A 22,383-nucleotide genomic window follows, 5' to 3' on the forward strand; every position below is an offset into this window, starting at 1 on the left:
CCCCCCCCCAAGTCCTGGACCTTTCATTTACTAAAAATAAATAAATAAATAAAATTGTTTTTTTTTAATAATTTTATTTAAAAAAAAAGGAGAGAGAAAAGAGTTAATATTTTGGGTCAAAGTTGCAGGGTTTGACTCTGCCACAAATTTTAATAGGACCCTCTCCCGTATTCTTACTCCTTTTCATTTCGTTATTCCTTTTCTAATCCCCTACGCTCACCTTCATGGCTTTACAAATGCACCCTCCAAATCTCACCCTCTGATTGCATTACTTCATCAACTAATCCAGCGGTTGGGATTTAGGGGTAGAATTCGAAATTGTAAAAGCTGGGGGGCAAGAATGATAAATAATGTATAATATTGGGAATGGAGAAAGACAATGATGAAATTGTGGTGATGAGATTGAGATCGTGGGGAGATCCTTTTGGGTATCTAAAAATAATAATAATAATAATAATAATACAAATCCCCTTTTAAGGTTAATATTAAATTATATATATATATATTTTAAATTTTAAGATACGATAATACAATATGGTCCCTTCAATCTAAGCATGCAATGCAAAACTCACTTTTCAGCCTTTCCATAATTAAATATTATCCAAAAATAATAATAATAATAATAAAAATAAAAAAACCCTAGCTCTTGAATTCTTGTTTTTTTTTTTTTTTTAGTATTATATGTTTATTAATTACTCAGTTTCTATGACTTAAAAACTCGACTAACTTAGACTATCCAACTCAAAGTGTCATGTTTTGTTTTAGTTTGAGTTGACTTAGTTAGTTCATGGGTTGACATCTTTTGGTCGAGTCAATCCGACCATCCCAAAAATAAGGTTATAACAAAACTAAATCTGATTTTTCAGATTTAAGTCAACCCAATCTTTGAGGCTTAAGTCACCCATCAGATCAATTCAAAATTTGGAGTTGGTTTAAGAGACTAACCCAATTCAACCTGCATATACTTTTAGTTGATTAATTATGACGAGAAAAATTGGTAATTAATTGTATGTGTGTGTAGAATCATCCTCATCGGGTACGGAGTCGAGCGAGAAGAAAGAGAAGACGGAGGCAAAGAGGAGGAAAATGAAAGATAATATTGAGAGAAGCGCTACAATGTTAGCTCAAACGCTGCAGAGGTGCGAGGAGCAAAGGGAGATCCGACACCAAGAGGTTATGGAGGTTCAAAAACGTTGCCTTCAAATCGAAGAAGCGCGCAACCACATTCACCGCCAAGGCATTAGCGATGTCGTGGCTGCCATCGCCAACCTCTCGGCTGGTATGAATACTCCTTACTCGTATTCCCATGCATGGCCATGCAAGCGTTTTTGCTTACAAAATAAGATTGTGAGTACAGAAATAGATGATAGAGAAAGAAGAAGGTCGGAAGGATATGAATGTTCATACAATGGAGAAGAGGTGAGAATGTTGAAACAACAAAATGAAGCAATGCAAGCTGAAGTTATGAATGTGAAGACTGAGCTTTCCCAACTTAGAGACCAAATGCCATCTCTCATGCAAACCATGATGCACAATATGCTCCACAACATCCCTCCTCCTCCTCCTCCTTCCATGGTACTCTCTCTCTCTCGATTCATTCATATAATCACGATCGTAAAATCTAATACTATAGAGATCATCATGTTAATTGCGTTTTATGGTATAGATAGAGATAGAGCAGATGTAACGGCTCAACTCTCTCTCTTTCTCTTTCGGGCTTACCCTCAAGGTTTTTAAAACACGTCTACTAGGGAAAGGTTTCCACACCCTTATAAAAAATATTTCGTTCCCCTCTCCAATCTATGTGGTATCTCACAATCTACCCCCTCTAGAGTCCAACATTCTCGCTAGCATACCGCCTGGTGTCTGGCTCTGATATCATTTCTAACAGCTCAAGCCCACTGATAGCATATATTGTTCTCTTTGGGTTTTTTCTTTCAGGCTTATTTTCAAGGTTTTTAAAACAGGTTTCTAGGAAGAGTTTTCCACACCCCTTATAAAGAATGTTTCGTTCTCCTCTCCAATCTACGTGGTATCTCACAATCCACCCTCCTTCAAAGCTCAACATTCTCGCTGGCACACTGCCTGGTGTCTGGCTCTGATACCATTTGTAACAACCCAAGCCCCCCAAGATATTGTCCTCTTTGGATTTTCTTTTTCGGGTTTACTCAAGGTTTTTAAAATGTGTTTGCTAGGGAGAGTTTTCCACACTCTTGTAAAGGGTGTTTCTTTCTCCTCTTCAATTGATATGGAATCTCGGAGCACTCATTCTTAGGTTAAAAAGTTGATAAAATTATTGACTTTTAAGGACTTAATTAAAGTGATAATGCATGTTTTGATCATTAATATATGATTTGATATATATTTTTGTTTGTTTTTGTGTGCGTAGGACCCTTCTGGATCAGGGGGAGATGCTTAGAAAGGATTCTCGACCGTTGACGATTGATTATTAATTTAAATAAAAATATTTTAGTAGAATTTATTATTGTTTCATGTGGAATTTAATGATTTTGTAAAACTTATTTAATATAATTTATTATTATTAATTTTTTGAGTGAATCCTTTAATTAGTTGAGTTTGGTATCTTAAACATAAAATCTAGAATGGCCTCACGACGAGATTCTCCACCATGTCGGTCAGTTTCGTACCACGACCTTGCTCTTATTTGAAAATCATTTTAAAAATAGGATGAGTAAGACACTTCCCTAATAGGGTCAGATATGCAAACCATCATATAGTTTATCAATCAAAATCGAAGGATCCTACTGGTTGATTATTCGAAGCATATAGTGTGTAATCTACTCACCAAAAATCATTTTCATCATTCACTCTTTAGTGACCATTGGTAGCTGGTTACCCAATACACAAGTGTAACTCTTATCGTAGAAATAATTATCAGCAATTATCTCACGTGACTATTCGTAGCTGGTTACGTAATATACTAAGTATCGTAAGTAAATTACTCCCAGTTGTCCAATTATTTGATAACCAGAGTCATTCTTTGATAAATGATCACTATGAGTCAAACTCAATAAAAGTTGATCAATCCTTTTTTTTGTCGTTAAGGTGAACAAAGAATTCTCTTTCTTTATCATCAATTGAATCACTGTTCGAGACCCAGATCAGTATTTATATATAAACTCTCTCGATGGAGGGATAATAGTCGAAATAGCTATTTATGATACTATGCAAGTTTTGAAACCACTATGAGTAATTCAATAATTATAAAATAAATATATACATGAGCAAACTATTTATTGTTCCTAATCAATATAACATGATAGCAAAACAACATAGAATCATACAAGAATATGCATATCCAACTGTATGGTTTACCAATTCCAACTTATTGGCCTAACTATCGTGGATAAGTATCAACAATTCAACTCAACTCTAAATAACACACGACCCAAAAATCATGTGGTTAGTAATCGTGTTAGACACTATCTTATATTAAAAATGTGGGTAACCATGAGAAGTAATCACAATTAAAGTTAAAATCGACATATAATGATGAGGTGATTGGCCAAAATTCGTAAAAAAAATCGTGCTAGTTGGATATAAGAACCCGATTTTGGTGGTTTCGAAATTTGATCCTGACCAAAAAAAATGAAAGTGAAAATAAAATTAGAAAATGCGATAAAATTTAAATGAATTAGAACCAAACAACACCAAAATTATACTAAATAAAATCTAATTACAAGGGGTGTTGTTCAAATTTATTACAAAGGGAAAAATGAATTTTAGAACAATTACAAAATCAAATACAAATAGCTCAAATACAAAGACTGACACTACGAAATGTCTTCCTCCGTGACCACGTAGCTCTCAAATGCTCCTCTATTTTGATTGACAACCTGTAAACACTTGAAAAAAAAAAAGGAAAAATGGGTGAGTATAGAAATACTCGATAAGCAATCTACTTAGGCTCTCATTGAATCCTTAACTGAGAGGGACCCATGAGCTTCACTTTGGGCTCTAGGAAGTTAGGCCTAGTCTCTAATGCTATCTAAGCATCTGGAATGCCTCGAAGCTTCGAGCGGTACTTTAGCTACTCACAATTCTGCTCTGGGTTTAGAGATGGTGGTTCACCCATTTCTAGCGTCGTAGGTCTTTTGAGTGACAATTCTCATCTCTAGGGTGAACTATTTTTTCTGTTCTTAGATTTAGATAGTTTGTTTTGTCTAAGTAACGTGAAACTGGTTCTCTCTGTGCTTATCAACTACTAAGATTACCCTCATAATCCCATGTCTCCTCTCAAGACAGATTTGTTGTATAGGGTAATGTTGCTTAGGCCTGGTTCAATAGTATTGGTACGGGAGTGAAACCAGTATTGGAGTGAAGAGGGAAGTTGACACTGTTCCACCTTCTAACATTCTGGAATATGCGTTTATGTAAGAAATTGGAAAGATCAGAAAAACGGGAAGAAATCTCACGATCTATTAAGAATGAGATCTATTTAAGAATGAAATTGACTATTATATAGTATTACAAATACACCAAAAACAAGGACCACTTCTATAACTCTTATTCCTAACATGGTATAACTAAATCTCACGGAATGAAATCTATCCGACAACTAAATCAAATAAACAAACATCCCTTAACAATAGGAATGTTAGCTAAATCTAGAATAACAAAAACCTAACCATTACTCCCTTCAACACAAATAGCGATTAGTTTAATATCTATGTCTTCCTCTGTTGACGAACAAAGTATGCTCATAGTCACACTTCTCAAAATCTTCCTTCATAAAATAGGCTTCTATACGGTTGTACCAAGCACGTGGAGTTTGCTTAAGCCCATAGAGTGCCTTCTTTAACTTGTAAACCTTCTGCTCATGTCCCTTTTGCACATATTCACAGGGTTGCTCCAAAAAAACCTCTTCATTCAAATCACCCTATAGAAATGGAGATTTCACATCCAGTTGATAGATGGATCAGCTTCTTTGAGCTGCAAGTGATACCATCAAACGAATTGTCTCCATGCGCGCAATAGGTGCAAATACTTCGGTCTAGTCTACCCCATGCTGTTGAGTATACCCCTTTGCTACAAGCCTAGCCTTGTATTTGTCGACTTCCCCATTTTCATTGAATTTCGTCTTATAAATCCATTTTACTCCAACCTGCTTTCCACCCTTCGGTAACTCCATCAATTCCCATGTGTCATTTCTGTCTATTGCTTCCATTTTCATATCCATGGCTTGCTTCCATTTCCCACTCTTCAATGTGTCTTCAAAGTTTACAGGGACCCGTAGTGGTAAACATGGCCAAGTGAGCTTCATTATTTCTCACTCTTCAATGAGTCTTCAAAATTTATAGGATCAGAAGTGGTAAACATGGCCAAGTGAGCTTCTTTATCTTCTTTAGAAAGATCTTCTCCTTGCAGAGTCTCTCATCGAGACTGGTGGTCTCCTATTCCTCTCCTTATTCGAGCTCGGAGAGCTTGCTTCAGCCAAAGAGCCAGAGAAAATATTTTCCTCTGCAGCTTCTATATTAGATTCTCTCCCTTCTTCATTTTCATCAAACACATCTGCTGCCTCCTCTCGATCACCCCATTCCAGATTGCACATAATGGATTCTTCATAGGTCTTATCCCAGTCCCAACTCTTATCTTCCTCGAATACAACATCCCTAATTATTATGTGAAGTTGGATCATAGAGTCGGTAAGCCTTTAACTCTTCACTAACTCCCAACAAAACACAACTCGAACTCTTATCATCCAGCTTAGTTCTTTTATTGTCAGACACATGAATATGAGAGATACATCCAAAAACTCTAAAATGCTCAACTGAAGATTTGAGTCCACTCCAAGCTTCTTGAGTTTTATATTTAACAGCCAATATTGGACTTCGATTCAATACATGCACAGTCCATTTCACTGTTTCAGGCTAGAAACTTTTCGGAATTTTCTTTTCTGAAATCATATTACGAACCATATTCGTAATAGTTCTATTTTTTCGTTCTGCAACTCCGTTCTGCTATGGCGTGTATGCAGTTGTCAATTGTCTTTGTATACCATTTACATCACAAAAATTAGTGAATTCTTGTGATGTAAACTCTCCTCCTCGATCAGTTCGTAAGGCTTAAATAAATGATTTTGTTTCCTTCTCAACATGATTCTTAAAATTTTTAAATACAACAAAGGTTTCTGATCTTTCTATTAAAAAATAAACTCATGTTTTTCTACTAAGTCAGGTGTGAAAGTAATCAAATACCTTTTCTTACTGTTTGAGATGGTGAAAGTAATCAAATACCTTTTCTTGTTGTTTGAGATGGGTTTGATCGGTCCACAAATATCAGCATGTACCAATTGGAGAACTTGTAAAGCTAGCCATGTGCTCCTTTTTGGAAACAAGTGCCTTTGTTACTGACCCACCAAACAATTTTTACACCGTCTCAATGGAGACTTGAGCAGTGGTAAACCATCCACCATCTTCTTTTTTGCGGAAGACTCTTTAATCCCTTAAAGCCCAAATGTCCATATCTATCGTGCCAAAGTTGCTCAATATCTTCTGTGATTGTATTGAAACAAGTGGATGCTACAGGCTGAGATATAGCATGCAATACGAACATTCGATTCGAAGACATCTTTGTCTCCATATTAAACCTCTCTCCAGATGAAACACCTTGCACATTCCATTTTGAAACAAAATGGTAAGCCCCTTAGCTTGCAATTTTCCAATACTCAACAAATTATTCTTCAGCTCCGGCACATAAAACACTTCTGTAATTATCTGTATGATTTCACTCACTTGCAGTCGTACATTACCCTTTCCTGTTACAACCATGCTTGAGTTGTTGCCCAGCTTCAAATCTCTAAGACTTCCATCAAAATCTTAAAAATATTCCTTCTTCCCACACATATGATTTACAGCCCGAGTCAAGGAACTACATATCTTCTCTATTGGTCTTATTCATATTCACGTAAGCCATCAGCAACATCTCTTTTTGAGTCTCTGCATAGTTTGCATCCTTCTCTCTTCTTTGACATTTCCATTGAAAATGTCCTAGCTTGTGAAAATTATAGCACTCCACTATGGCCATGTTGAAGGTTTGTCTGCCTCGTCCCCTTTCTCTGCCTCTAAAACTTCTACGACTTTGACCCCTTCCTCCAGATTGTTCACCATGAGTGATCTTCAAAGCATTTTCTTCTTCAACATGAGAACTCATGCGTTGTTCATGCCCAAGCAGGTTGCTTTGCAACTCATCAATAGTTAAGATGGTTGTATCCTTGGATTCCTCAATGAAACACACAATATAATCGAACTTGGGACTCATAGATCTCATAATCTTTTCAACTATTTCAACATCTCCTTTGTTCTCACCATTTAGTTTCATCTTGTTGGCTATGCTAAGGGTCCGAGCAAAATACTCATTCACAGATTCTCCTGCCTTTATGTGAAGCATTTCAAACTCCTTCCGAAAACTCCTTAACATTTCAAACTCCTTGCTAAGTGTCGAACCTTGATATTTCTACTTCATAGAATCCCATATGTGTTTTTGCTGTATCTTTGTTGAGGATTGTCTCCAAGATTGAACGATCTAATGCTTGAAATAAATAATTCTTTCCTTTCAAATCTTTCAACTTCTGATCTTCAATGTGCTTCTTCTACTTCTTCTAAGCATATGTGAAAACAATCTCTTCAGGAATCCTATACTCCAACCGACCCCAATACTCCTTTGAATGCAAGTTTTTCATGATCATTGTGACACATGTAGGAGACTGCTGCTTCTAGTTTTAACGATACCAAATGTTAAGAAACTTGAAAGATCACAAGAATTGGGAGAAATCTCACTATCTAGAATGAAATTGACTATTCTTACAAAAAAATGAAAAACAAACTCTAACACTCCTATTCCTAATAACATGAAAAAAAATGAAAAACAACTCTAACCACTATTCCTAAGAACATGGTAAGACTAAATATAGTATGCTAAATCAAATATAACTCAAATAACTTAATCAAATCTAAATAAAATAAACAAACATCCATAACATAAGAATAAGAATGTTAGCAAAATCTGGAATAACAAAACCTAATAGTCTATACAAAATATATTGGGAAGTATCCTTCTCTCATGACATACAATATGCATGAGGTCCAGTAATTCCAACTCATAGTACATGGTTATGATGCACAATATAATTCCATTCAAAGAATTATCGACCATCCTGAAGTTGAATTTGACCTTGTTTAAGCTAATTAAGGTCAGTGTAAGGTTAAATTTCTTGATTTAAGTTCAATTGAATTAAGAAAATCGAGTTACTAACGAAACATGATGGACTATTTAATAGGAAACGACAACTGACGATATTTGGAGGATTTCGAGGAACGGAAAGCAAACGTACTCGAACTGAGAGAATACGTCGCTAAGGCCAACCAAGTAAGTGGCCTCAGTTTTGTTATAATTGTATGCTAAATGATGACACATGTCCATGGCTTTGCACGTGTCATATGCTCGTATATGCAAACTGTTATGAAATGATATGTGTATGAGATAATACGAGAATATTATGTTGTATTTGATGAATTGATATGTCTATGATATGATATGTTGAAGACATCTTCGGGTTATGTTATGTGACTGTTATGATATGTGCATGATGTGAATTGCTACATCTGAAGGCATAAAAATGTTATGATATGACATATGTGCAACATGAATGATATGTGATAAGATTGACATGCAAATGACAAATTGGCATGAAATACAACATTGATACAGGCATGGAAGATATGATATGAAGGAAGACACTAGTGGAGTTGTATATGATAATGAAAATGGAAAAGTGTTGGGACCTCATGCATTATTGTGTGTTCATGCATCGAGGGATACCCCTTCTCCTTTTACAATAGTACGGACACATATGCTACAAGGTAGGGAAACAATCATTATGTTTACCATAATTCTTCCATGATGGTCGCTATTCCTAACGGGTATCCGACATCAATAATTACTAGAGAATGCTCGCCCGACCAAAAAGGGGCTTAAGAGGTGTGCGAACCGACTGGTGGGTCCATACTCACACATGTGGATCGTGTGTAGAAAATTAAGTACACATCCACTTGCCCGCTTAGAATAGCTGTCGTAGAAAAATAGATTGTTATGAAAGGTCCCACTCATGAATTGCATGTGTTTGCATTTAACCTCGATATGGGTCACTTACTGAGTATTTCTTAAAATACTCAAATCATGTGCTACTCTTATTTTTCAAGTAAAGGTAAGGCTCTCCTATACGGTGACGGTGACATCGCAATCTAGGAGACCGTGACACATGCTATTAGTAATTTTGAAATTTGAATTAGTAGACTATATATTAGTATAAATTCGATTGCATTTTCATTTAGTAGTATATAGGTTAGTGTAGGACATCTTTACTCTATATTATTTTTCTATTTCAATTTGCATTGTTTTATTTAAAGGCCTTACAAGAGACCAAAGTCATGTTTTTTTATCATAAGTTGAGTTTATATTGTATCTGCCTAATCTCTCAACTATGTAAGTCATGCTAAGAAGCCCAACATCTTGTCGACTCCACCTGTTTTTAGCTTGATTAAATTCTTATGATAATTATATGACTTGTATGATGTGTATACTTCCATCATTCATCCTTGATTTTAAATGCAAAATCTAGTACACGTTATATGCTCATATGATATGACGATGGATTATTTCTCTAGGATGTAATATATCAATGCATAGACTAATGATATTATTTATTTATTATTATTATTATTATTTTTTGCTGGTTTTTGGTAGTGTGAGCTTGCATACGGGTACGTTAACAAGTTTGCCTAGTAGACCCATGTGCATGTGCATAAACTGTGTGTAGAAAAGCACTATGCATCCAAATCTATTTGAAAAAGAAACTAGAGCTCAAAGAACAGTCGTGAATTTATGTCCCAATAGTCATGAAACATATTGCCCGTGTATACATTTTTCGACTCCAACAGTGGAGTCACTTAGTGGCTATTTTTAAAACTCATCATTTTATCAACATTTTTAGGTAAATGTAAGGGGTCCATAATTTTTTAAAATTCATCCTTTTATTAAAAAATTTCTACTGCGGGGGCCCTTGAACGAAGACCTTTAGGAAGTTTTCGAGTTTATTCAGGTTTTTCATTAAATACATGTAAAAAGTTTTGAGTTTAGCTCTCTATGACACCACTTCAAATTCAATCCTGTCCTCAACCAACTTTTAATCGTTATTTAAAAACATGCAAAAATTAGATTGAGCACAAAATTTAGTAAGTAGCTATGTGTAGATTCTTAATCGTGTTCGTATTGAAAGCTAGGGTACTATTTTCTAAAACATTACCAAAGGCATAGTATGGTTTCTATAATAAGAACCATGGTCCTAAGTCATGAGTTCTTAAGTTCATCAGGTTTGATTAATGTGGTGCCTAGCCTTGCCTTATACACTTATGATCCCTCAGTCTTTAAATGAGCTTAAGGAGAGTGGATCCTATCCGACTGTTCACTTCCACTACATAACATTAGTCTTGATCTTAAAACACTCCCCCTAGAAGATCTACTAACTCACATGGGTAGTAAACAATAGGAACTTTTGCATAAAACCTATGTCTGGGATTCATACTAAGATTCAGATTCTCGATTTGGTCCATGGTTGTCCCGATATGTTATTACATCACTGCAACATAATCTAGGTTCTGATATCATACAAAGAGTCTAAATACGACATTTCATCGAAGTGAGAGAAATATATGATCATGATATACCATGCATTAGAAGATCTACGTCGACTTAGGGCATAAGGTGGATCTTAAATAGAGTGATAACTAGCCATCTAAACGTCTTGGTAGGCATAGGTTTTGGGTTTTGCATTTATATAAACTAGCCTACTTGGCTTGGCTCTTAACCTTGACATATGTCATACTAATCTTTGGTTTGAGTCCTAAAAAAGCGATATCAGGCCATCCATTAAGATTTTATACGTCGTTAAGGTCATTTAGTGAGTTAATTTAAAAGTTTATGATTCTCGAGCAAAACGTCCCGTTTAAGTCTATAACCTATGGTTTTTTACCAATCTCTTTCAAATTCCCTCGTGTATATTTCAAGAGATTCCTACATATAAGTCTTGAGAAAAAAAAAAAAGTTTTAGTAGTTACTTACTCGTTGTGTTTGAGACCTTTGTTTTAGTACCCCGAATGACCACACTCTCCCAATTTTCTTGTATAAGGCATGAGAGGAGTTCATTTGAGGAACAAAAAAGAATTGGTTGAGAACCGGTCTGGAAGAGAGTTAAAAACTAAAAGAATCATGTGCGGAGATTTGTGTAACATGGTTGGTTTAATTGAATCGGTGACGTCATCGTCTTCAACCTCAAAATTGAGAGAAGAAGTTGAAAATCGTTCCTCACTACCTCTAAAACTTGCATTTCACAACCTTGTATGTTAGTTGTCTAGATAGAGGCAGAATTTGGAGTTTACTGTAATTTGACCAAAAAACTTACCATTTTTTTATCTCTATAAATATTCCTGATCCATAACTCAAATGCCTCGAGGTCGTCTACACTATTCCTAATTGGATTCTCAGAAACGAAATGGAATAGGTCTCGTTGGACGAAATTTTATGAATGGACCGAACTGAATTTTCTCCTTTCCAAACGGGGCCTTCAAATCTTGAATTGGGGGAACATGATCCATCCACTTTCAGTTCTCGATTCCTTCACAAAACTCGTTCGAAATCATCTTATAAAGGTGTAGGAAGTGATTGAGCCAAAATAGTTGAGTGTACCTCCTAATTTTAGCCAAAGTCTGAGACTTTAATACCTATAAAAGAAAGCTTAGAGCTTGAGCATGGGTGTACTTCTCCTAAAACCCTGCCTAGTTCTCGTTTTATATCCTAAGCCTCTATCGACTTTGAAAGCTCGAGAAACAACCTGAATTTGAAGTTGAATTTCTAAAGTTTTAGGTCGAAAATTATGCTCTCTTCAGCTCCTTGCCAACTTAAATTTTCAATCTCTATCGTCATCAAAGGTAACAGCCTCAAGCCACTACTAGTAGATATTGTCCGCTTTAGCCATTACAGTTTTAAAACGCATATGCTAGGAAGAGGTTTCCACATCTTTGCAATAAATGCTTCATTCTCATCTCTAACCGATGTGGGATCTCACACCAAATCGGTAATTTACGATTATTTTTGCAAAATCTAGCTTTTAAGGTTATTTTTCAAATTTTTCCTTTTGAAATAGTTTATTACTATTTTTCTAAAAATTTTCAAAAAAATGTATTAAGTTAGATGATTAATTTTTTCCTAAAACCATAAGACATATTGTGATTAATGTTTTTTTCTTCTTCGTTCTAGCCGTGTTTTCATTAATTGTATCACGTTTAAAAGCGGATTATTTTTATATCTGAACCTCATGCCTATGTCTAATCATTACCGTTACAAAATAATCATACATTTTTCTTTTGATTCTCTGCTCTTGCAGAATCTAGTGATGTATATAAAGTCGGAGTGTATGAAAATGACATCACTTACGTGTGAAATTGATGTGTATCCAATGAGACTCCGAAAGTAAGAAAGTAATACTAACTTAATGGTTTTCGTGTGCACGAAAGTGATGCATATGAATTTATGTATATGAAAGTAAAGAATTGGAATTCAAAGCACGTTTTAGGTCCTATTGCAATTATGATAGTTATGTTTTCACGTATTTGCATTTTTTGACTCCAACAATAGAATTACTTATTAAATATTTTAAATATTCAAACATTTTTCAATATATATATTTAAAAAATATCCAAAAACTTTTATCGACCCTTCATAAATGATTTTCAATGTGGTAATATGGACAATAATATTTTTAAATTAAAAAAAGTTTATAAAATTTAATAATATTTTTATTAATTTAAGGTTAAAAAAAATATTTTTTTAATAATAATAAAGAATTAAAAAAAAATTGAATGGTATTTTGGGGGTGTGGCAGAGTACCACGGACTAAATATGAGAGATGACAGTGTTTTAGCAGAGTCAGTGGCAAGGACTGGTCAAAGCTTGTCAATTCCACTTTGACCACAATCTCCCCTGGGCCCCACCTCTCTTTTTTCCTTTCTTCCCATTTTACCCCTGCCCCGCCCCCACCATTTTCCCTCATCTCCTGCCTCCACCTGACAGACTGACACTTCCCTTTTTCTTTTCTTTTTTTTTTATTTTTTTATTTTTTTCTATCTTTCTGAAATTACCCTTTTAACCTCTGCATTTCCCTTTTTCTTTTCTTTTCTTTTTTTTTTTTTTACAGCCTTTTCTCACCGACCATCCCAAACTCTGTTTTATTCTTCCCCCCAATTTATCGTCTTCTTTTTATCGTTTCCCAAAATATCGCCAAAACGGAGTAATCCTAATATTTTACTTTTTACTTTCACGGCTGAATATGTTGCCGTGGTAACTAACAGCCTGTCACCACTTGCTTTCTCAACTTTTTTTTTTTTAATTAATAAACTATTTTTATATTTACAAAATTAATAAACTTTTTTCTCTCGGCATATATTAATAATCTTCGAGCTTATATGTAAGGATTACTCCTAGCCATCGACTCGTCTGGTAAGTTCTTAAGTGGTCTTAAATAGCTAATGGCTTCATGGTCATGCATACTCATGGGTCCAACTTAGCACTTAGTGCGTTGGTTAAGTGGTTTCGCGGGGATTAGTAAACTAGTGGACAAAGTGCCGCTAACCTATCATATGTCTAACTTATGGAGTGCATGTGTGGCCTCTTACAATTAAGGCAAAATTACCACTTGAGTCCATTTGGCAAACCTCTAGTAGTTTCCACGTCGTACTGTATTAAAAAATGTGTAATTTTTCAATTTACTGCTAAATGATATGGTTATTGGGTGGGCCACAATACAATAGGATCACGTGCAAGGGTTAGTTAACTCAACCCTCTCATGAGTCCGACCGAGTAATCTGCATGTCATGATAGACCTATAAGCATAAACTAGAGAAACATAGTAATGATAGTCTTGAATCCCAACTTTCTCGTAGTTAATCATGCATTCATATCATTTATACAACAGCCATGCTTGTCTAGCATGAACATGATCATAACTATTTACAAGTTAAAACTTATTGAAAATTCCGTACAACTACTTATCTATATCAATAATTTCCTTTCTCACGGAAATTACTCCTAATTCTTTAAATTAATCCAACAAACTAAGTTATGAGGTCGAGAAGAACGAAACAAACCAAGTTATGCACCTTCACATGCTCCCATGCGCTCCCATGCATCAGCACAGCTTCGGCCACGTGCATGTACTCCCACACATATCTCCTTCTTCATTGGGCAGGCCTACAATTTCCAGATCTTTTCATTAATTCTCCTTGCGTCGCTCACATGATAGCTTAATCTACAAACATTATCTCCTTTCAGATTCTTCTTTGATTTTGTATTTCTAACGATTACAAATCTATTGAGCTAAATTTTAGGTTCTTTCATGTATCATACAACAAGAATTTGAAGCTCAAAGTCACGAACTTTTGCAAGATCTTACCTTTTCGTGTTTGCTCCTAAAACTTGATTCTAACTCATCTTTTCTTTAAATTGAGTCCATATAGATGTTGGAGGTAGCCATCAACTCTCTGAACATGAACCATACTTCAATAGTTCACATATTTGCATAGCATTGATACTTTGAAAACATTATGCACGGGTCGAATTAGTGGCAATTGTTGGGTTTTATGTCCTAAAACTCATAGTTTGTAAACAAAGATATATTCTATTTTCAATAAAGTTATTATTGATGTTTATTCAGTAAAAATTGTTATTGAATAAAGTGAACTATACGATCATTAATCTAAACCCAATAAACTAAGAACACTCTGGCTATAGTATGATTACTTGAACTATATGTAGAGACATAAGAGTGGATCAAGTTCAAGTATATAGTCAAAATGATCTATAGTATAAGGATAAGGCTGAGTACCTTATTCTGGGGACACTATGGATGCGGCCCACTTTTGTATATGATATAAACAATGTGATCACTGAATTGTGCATGTGGAGACATGTGAGTGGGGGCGTCCTATGCAATGAGTATTGCATAAGATCGGACCATGAAGAAAACCACTCTCACTTTATAAAGTCGTTTACTGTTGAGACTGATTTTCTTTTCATTCGATAACCTAGGTAACTCGGTTTTAATCCTGAGCTAACCATGAACTCCTGTTTATTCGGAATTATCCTTAGATTTGCATGGGTGAGAGTGGCTCTAGTTCGCCGACTCAACAGGCCTCCCATTTCAGGGGTAAGACTAGGTGAATGGCTGGGGATGTGGGGTGCAAGACGGAATTTACTCCTACCCACTTAGGGATAGAAGAAAGGTAGTTCCCTTAAGCACTGACTCCAGGTCTTGAACAAGGGGCCCCACCCTCTCATTGGCCTAAGAGGGATTTGGTTTACTGGTTGGACCACAAACCAATTGTTCATTAGAGGATCAGTGAGACATAAGGAACAAGAAGTAACTTCAGGGGTAAAACGGTAAATTGACCCAGCTCTAGTTACGAACAACCTGTGAAGGATCGACTTACTAATCATGGTTATATCAGATGGACAGAAATATATCTATAGTGAGGGGAGTGCAACTACTAGGCTATAGTGGAGTGTCCTAGTAGTTAACGAATGTTGGTTAACCAGGTTAATGAGTTTAATCGGTTAATCTTGGATCGTTGGAGCCCATGATCTATAGGTCCATTAGGTCCCTCTGCTAGCTCATATCGGACTAAACCATAGAACAATGTGACGAGTGAGTTTGAAGTGTTCGAATTCAAATTAGGGAATATGCGTTACATATATACGATATATTTAACCGCAATTTTGTTTTATTTACGAATTAAACGAAAAGAGAGAATGTGAGATATTTAAATAAGATTTAAATATCTTAATCAATTATGTGTCGGAATTGATTGGGATTGGCATTTGAATTAATATTAAATATTAATTAAATAGTTTAATTAATCATTTAATGTTACTTTAATTTGAAATTCATTATTCAAATTAATTGTTGAATTAAAATGAAGAAAGTCAAAATGTTGACTTTCATCTAATGGAAAAATCCATGTTAGTGGAATTTTGAGGTGTCAAAATTTGGTTTAACCAAACTTGCATGTTTGCCAAATAAACCCCACAAGTTTGAGTGGAATTTTGAGTGTCAAAATTTGGTTAACTCAAACTTGCATGCTTGCCACATAATCCCAAACTCTTGAGTGGAATTTTAAGTGTCAAAATTTGGTGATCTCATGCAAACTTGACTCTTTAAATAGAGTGATCATGATACTTGGAGGCATTTTTTTTTTCTTCATCTTGATGAAAAACCTTGAGAAAAACTTCTCACAAACACTCTCTTTCACATATACAAAATCCCTCCCAAGTTTAGTCACTCACCGTATTCCACAATCCCGTTCTAAGGCCGGAGGATAGTGGAGAAGACACTAGTGGTGGTTCGAAACCGATTCGTGAGGCAAAAGGAGTTTGAACTACAAAAGGTTAGTATTTAAACTCATTAAGTTTTAATANGTACCTTATTCTGGGGACACTATGGATGCGGCCCACTTTTGTATATGATATAAACAATGTGATCACTGAATTGTGCATGTGGAGACATGTGAGTGGGGGCGTCCTATGCAATGAGTATTGCATAAGATCGGACCATGAAGAAAACCACTCTCACTTTATAAAGTCGTTTACTGTTGAGACTGATTTTCTTTTCATTCGATAACCTAGGTAACTCGGTTTTAATCCTGAGCTAACCATGAACTCCTGTTTATTCGGAATTATCCTTAGATTTGCATGGGTGAGAGTGGCTCTAGTTCGCCGACTCAACAGGCCTCCCATTTCAGGGGTAAGACTAGGTGAATGGCTGGGGATGTGGGGTGCAAGACGGAATTTACTCCTACCCACTTAGGGATAGAAGAAAGGTAGTTCCCTTAAGCACTGACTCCAGGTCTTGAACAAGGGGCCCCACCCTCTCATTGGCCTAAGAGGGATTTGGTTTACTGGTTGGACCACAAACCAATNCTTTATTTACATTAATTTGATCGTGGTGGGTACCATTTCATGCATGAAATTTGTGGTTGCTAAAGTGCTTGGTTTTGGTTTTGGCATTTTTTTTCTTCCATTTGATACAATTATTGTAATAAGCCTAAGGTGTATGGGCTTTAATGAATGAAGAAAGGTCTGTAATTTTTATGGAGTCATTAGAGTCCATTTTAGGTTGTAATTGATCGAAAATGGAAGAGATAAGCAAGCTGAACCGAAGAAGATGGAAGAGGCGGTTCGGGTGTTTTTTCTGTCGTTGGGGACCGATTGAACATTTTTAAGGGTTGGTTTGTCCAGTTCGTGATCCTCGGGAGCGGCTCAAGTTATTTTTAATTATTAATGTAATAATTTAGTTAATTGCTTGCTTTAAAATGCCAAAACCAACCCACTTTAGTGTGTTTAATTAATTATGCATTATGAAGGTATGTTTTAATTAAATAGAAAATGTATATGCATAAAGTATGTCATATAGATTTAAAATCCCACCATAGGCTAAGCATGTTTCATGCATTCCAAGTATGTTATAAGTGTTATAATGTATAGTATGCATGTCTTAGGGTTCCATGAGTGATAGATATAATTGTTATATTATTGCATGGAATGGATGATTATATAAATTGTTATATAAAGCATGTTATAGGTTATTTTCAACGTCATAAAATGAGATAGACGTTAAAATCTATAATAAAGATAAGTGCATGCTCACTAAGGGTTAAGAACCGAGAACGATCAATTTTAACAGTTAAAAAGGGTCGATGTCTCATAAAATTGCGGTTACAAGAAAGCTCACCTGGCACGATCTTGTCTAAGGCTGAAGGTACTTAAGTTGACGGTTTACGGAACACCCACTACCTGGAGATCGGACCAGTACTTGAGCTTAGTTAGCCCAGTTTTATGAGCATGCTTAAGTGATGTAAGATTTAGAAAAATCACCTAGACTTAAGTTATATTTAATTAGCCGGAATATACTTAAGTAAAGAGTATACCCAACCATCTAAAATACTTAGTGGGAGGAAAAAGGTGTATAAGATACATCGTTTTCTCTTCACGCTCTCTGTAAAATTCACACAGTGAGATTCATGCTCGGCCTCGTGTCGCCCTGGGAGCGTCCTCCATTCGGAAGGTATTTGCATGAGTCAATAACAAAGTGAATTGAGAAAGTATTTATAGTAAGTGGGAGAAGGAAGTCAACACGTCCTATGGTCTCCACCACTAGGTTGCACCGTGAGATTCCCATGTTCTGCCTGCATGTTGCCCTAGAGCAACTATCCATTCGGAGGGTCGTAACATGGGAGTCGGAACAACGCAAACTCCAGAAATGGATAGGATTTCTTAAGTCCATTCCCAACTTTGGCTTTTTCATTCGATAGCGTTGTTGGGACCGATTTCTGAGGTCTGAAATTGGTGGGTCACACTTGCGAAGAATTACTAAGAGTTAGTATATTCTTGACTAAAATAGCGATAACTAAAACACTATAGGAACAAGAGTTATTTTGGAATTAGTGTTTAAGTCAAGAATGTCTTGGTTTAGTGAATGAGTGATTGACTGCCCCTCGGTAGCAGTTGCTCTAACTCACTAAAGTATCGTTGCAAATTAATAATGATTTGGGTGCATTATTATATTTGCTAAAACTGATTGGATTAAACAGGATTAAGTCAAATCACTAATAGAATTTTCTTTATATCACAGCATGACAAACTCAATAGTACAATTACTCGCTTCTGAGAAATTAAACGGCGACAACTACACAACTTGGAAATCAAACCTAAACACAATACTGGTCATTGATGATTTAAAGTTTGTTTTAACTGAGGAGTGTCCTCCAAACCCAAACTCAAATGCAAACCGAACAGCTCGGGATGCATATGACAGATGGATAAAGGCAAATGACAAAGCCCGAGTGTACATTCTAGCCAGCATATCTGATGTTTTGGCTAAGAAACACGATGTTATGGGTACTGCTAAAGAGATTATGGAATCTCTAAAAGGGATGTTTGGACAACCGTCCTTCTCCCTTAGACATGAAGCCATAAAATACATTTACAATTGCCGTATGAAAGAAGGGACCTCAGTTAGAGAACATGTCCTGGACATGATGGTCCATTTCAATGTGGCAGAAGAAAATGAAGCTGTCATTGATGAGAAGAGTCAAGTCAGTTTTATCATGATGTCTCTTCCGAAGAGCTTCTTCCAGTTCCGCACCAATATGGTTATGAACAAAATAGAATATAACTTGACTGCTCTTCTCAATGAGCTACAAACTTATCAGTCCCTCTTAACAAACAAGGGACAAACAGGAGAAGCAAATGTTGCCATCTCCAAGAAATTACTACGAGGATCGTCCTCCCAAAATAAGTCTGGACCTTCAACTTCTAAAAGTGTTTTGATGAAGAAGAAGGGAAAAGGGAAAAATAAGATTCCTACTAACCGCAAAAACAAGGTTCAAAAAGCAGATAAAGGAAAATGTTTCCATTGCAACGAAAACGGGCACTGGAAGAGAAATTGCCCAAAATACCTTGCAGAGAAGAAAGCCGAAAAGACACAACAAGGTAAATATGATTTACTCGTTGTAGAAATGTGTTTAGTAGAGTATGACAACTCAACTTGGATACTAGATTCAGGGGCGACTAATCATATTTGTTCTTTTTACCAGGAAACTAGCTCCTGGAGAATGCTTGCGGACGGCGAGATAACACTCAGGGTTGGAACAGGAGAGGTTGTCTCAGCAAGATCAGTGGGAAATTTAAAGTTGTTTTTTGGAGATAGATTCATTATATTAGATAATGTACTTTTTGTTCCAGGAATGAAAAGAAATCTAATATCCATCTCTTGTTTATTAGAACAGTTGTATAAAGTATCTTTTGAAATTAATGAAGTGTTCATTTGCAAAAGAGGTATTCATATTTGTTCTGCAAAACTAGAAAACAACTTATATATGTTAAAACCGAGCAAAACAAAAGCTATTTTAAATACTGAGATGTTTAAAACAGCTGAAACTCAAAATAAACGACAAAAGATTTCTCCTAATATCTTTCTTTGGCATTTAAGACTAGGCCACATTAATCTCAATAGGATTGAGAGATTGGTTAAAAGGGGACTTCTAAATAAGTTAGAAGACAATTCTTTACCTCCATGTGAGTCTTGTCTTGAGGGTAAAATGACTAAACGATCATTTTGCGAAAAAGGTTATAGAGCCAAAGAAACCTTAGAACTCGTGCATACAGATCTCTGTGGTCCAATGAATGTCAAAGCACGAGGAGTGTATGAATATTTCATCAGTTTTATTGATGATTATTCAAGGTATGGCTATCTTTACCTAATGCATCACAAGTCCGAAGCTCTTGAAAAATTCAGAGAGTATAAGACTGAGGTTCAGAATCTATTAGGTAAAACTATTAAAACACTTCGATCAGATCGAGGAGGAGAGTACATGGATTTAAGATTTCAGGACTATATGATAGAACATGGAATAAGGTCTCAACTCTCAGCCCCTGGTATGCCTCAACAAAATGGTGTATCAGAAAGGAGAAATAGAACTCTATTAGACATGGTTCGGTCTATGATGAGTTTCGCTCAATTACCCGATCCATTTTGGGGATATGCAGTGGAGACTGCTACATACATTTTGAACATGGTTCCTACTAAGAGTGTTTTAGAAACACCTTATGAGTTATGGAAAGGGCGTAAAGGTAGTTTACGTCACTTCAGAATTTGGGGATGTCCAGCACATGTGTTGTTGCAAAATCCCAAGAAATTAGAACGTCGTTCAAAATTATGTCTATTCGTAGGATACCCCAAAGAGACGAAAGGTGGTTTGTTTTATGATCCTCAAGAAAATAGAGTGTTTGTATCAACGAACGCTACATTCTTAGAGGAAGACCACGTAAGAAATCATCAACCTCGTAGCAAACTAGTATTAAGTGAGATTTCTAAAGAAGCTACTGATAAAACAACAAGAGTTGTTGATCAAGCTAGTCCTTCAACCAGAGTTGTTGATGGAGCTGACACTTCTGGTCAATCACATCCTTCTCAAGAGTTGAGAATGCCTCGACGTAGTGGGAGGGTTATAACTCAACCCGATCGTTACTTGGGTTTGGCAGAAACTCAAGTCATCATACCTGATGATGGCGTTGAGGATCCATGACCTATAAACAGGCAATGAATGATGAGGATAGAGATCAGTGGATTAAAGCCATGAATCTTGAAATGGAGTCAATGTACTTCAATTCAGTCTGGGAACTTGTAGATCAACCGGATGGGGTAAAACCTATTGGTTGCAAATGGATCTATAAGAGGAAACGAGACCAAACCGGTAAGGTACAGACCTTTAAAGCACGACTAGTAGCAAAGGGTTATACCCAAAGAGAGGGGGTGGACTATGAAGAAACCTTCTCTCCTGTTGCTATGCTTAAATCAATAAGAATACTCTTGTCTATTGCCACATTTTATGATTATGAAATTTGGCAAATGGATGTTAAGACAGCTTTTCTAAACGGCAATCTTGAAGAGAGTATCTATATGGCTCAACCAGAGGGGTTCATTGAACAGGATCACGAGCAAAGGGTTTGCAAGCTTAAAAGATCCATTTATGGGTTGAAGCAAGCATCTCGATCCTGGAATATAAAGTTTGATACTGCGATCAAATCTTATGGCTTTAAACAGAATGTTGACGAACCTTGTGTTTATAAAAGGATAGTCAACTCTACAGTAGCTTTCCTGGTGTTGTACGTTGACGATATCCTACTCATTGGAAATGATGTGGGAATTCTGACTGACATTAAGCATTGGCTGGCGACACAATTCCAAATGAAAGATTTGGGAGAGGCTCAGTTTGTTCTTGGAATCCAAATTATTCGGAATCGCAAGAACAAAACACTAGCATTGTCTCAAGCATCGTACATCGACAAAATGTTGATTCGATATAAGATGCAGGACTCCAAGAAAGGATTATTACCTTTCAGGCATGGAGTTCATTTGTCGAAGGAACAAAGTCCTAAGACACCTCAAGAAGTTGAGGATATGAAACACATTCCCTATGCATCAGCGGTCGGTAGTCTGATGTATGCCATGCTTTGTACCCGACCCGACATATGCTATGCTGTGGGAATTGTCAGCAGATATCAGTCCAATCCGGGACGTGCTCATTGGACTGCCGTTAAGAATATCCTCAAGTATCTTAGGACAACGAGGGACTATATGCTAATGTACGGTGCTAAGGATCTGATCCTTACAGGGTACACTGACTCAGATTTTCAGACCGATGTAGATTCGAGGAAATCGACATCAGGATCTGTCTTCACTCTGAACGAAGGAGC

General features: G+C 36.2%; 1 protein-coding gene across 2 annotated transcripts in view; it reads left to right on the plus strand.

Annotated features, from left to right (window-relative positions):
* The window catches only part of LOC111458675 (trihelix transcription factor ASR3-like), a 4,231-nt gene extending 1,726 nt beyond the window's left edge, over nucleotides 1-2,505 (plus strand). Inside the window, exons 2-4 of one of the 2 annotated variants that reach the window (XM_023101451.1) lie at nucleotides 1,022-1,279; nucleotides 1,358-1,575; nucleotides 2,390-2,505. In XM_023101451.1, the coding sequence (XP_022957219.1) occupies nucleotides 1,022-1,279; nucleotides 1,358-1,575; nucleotides 2,390-2,419 (506 nt within the window). In that variant the 3' untranslated portion in view covers nucleotides 2,420-2,505. The remainder of the gene's footprint in view (nucleotides 1-1,021; nucleotides 1,280-1,357; nucleotides 1,576-2,389) is intronic. The other variant, XM_023101452.1, reaches the window with a different exon arrangement.
* Nucleotides 2,506-22,383: the final 19,878 nt, after the last annotated feature.

This window comes from Cucurbita moschata, unplaced genomic scaffold, assembly GCF_002738365.1.
Source record: "Cucurbita moschata cultivar Rifu unplaced genomic scaffold, Cmos_1.0 Cmo_Scf00021, whole genome shotgun sequence".
Lineage (NCBI taxonomy): Eukaryota > Viridiplantae > Streptophyta > Magnoliopsida > Cucurbitales > Cucurbitaceae > Cucurbita > Cucurbita moschata.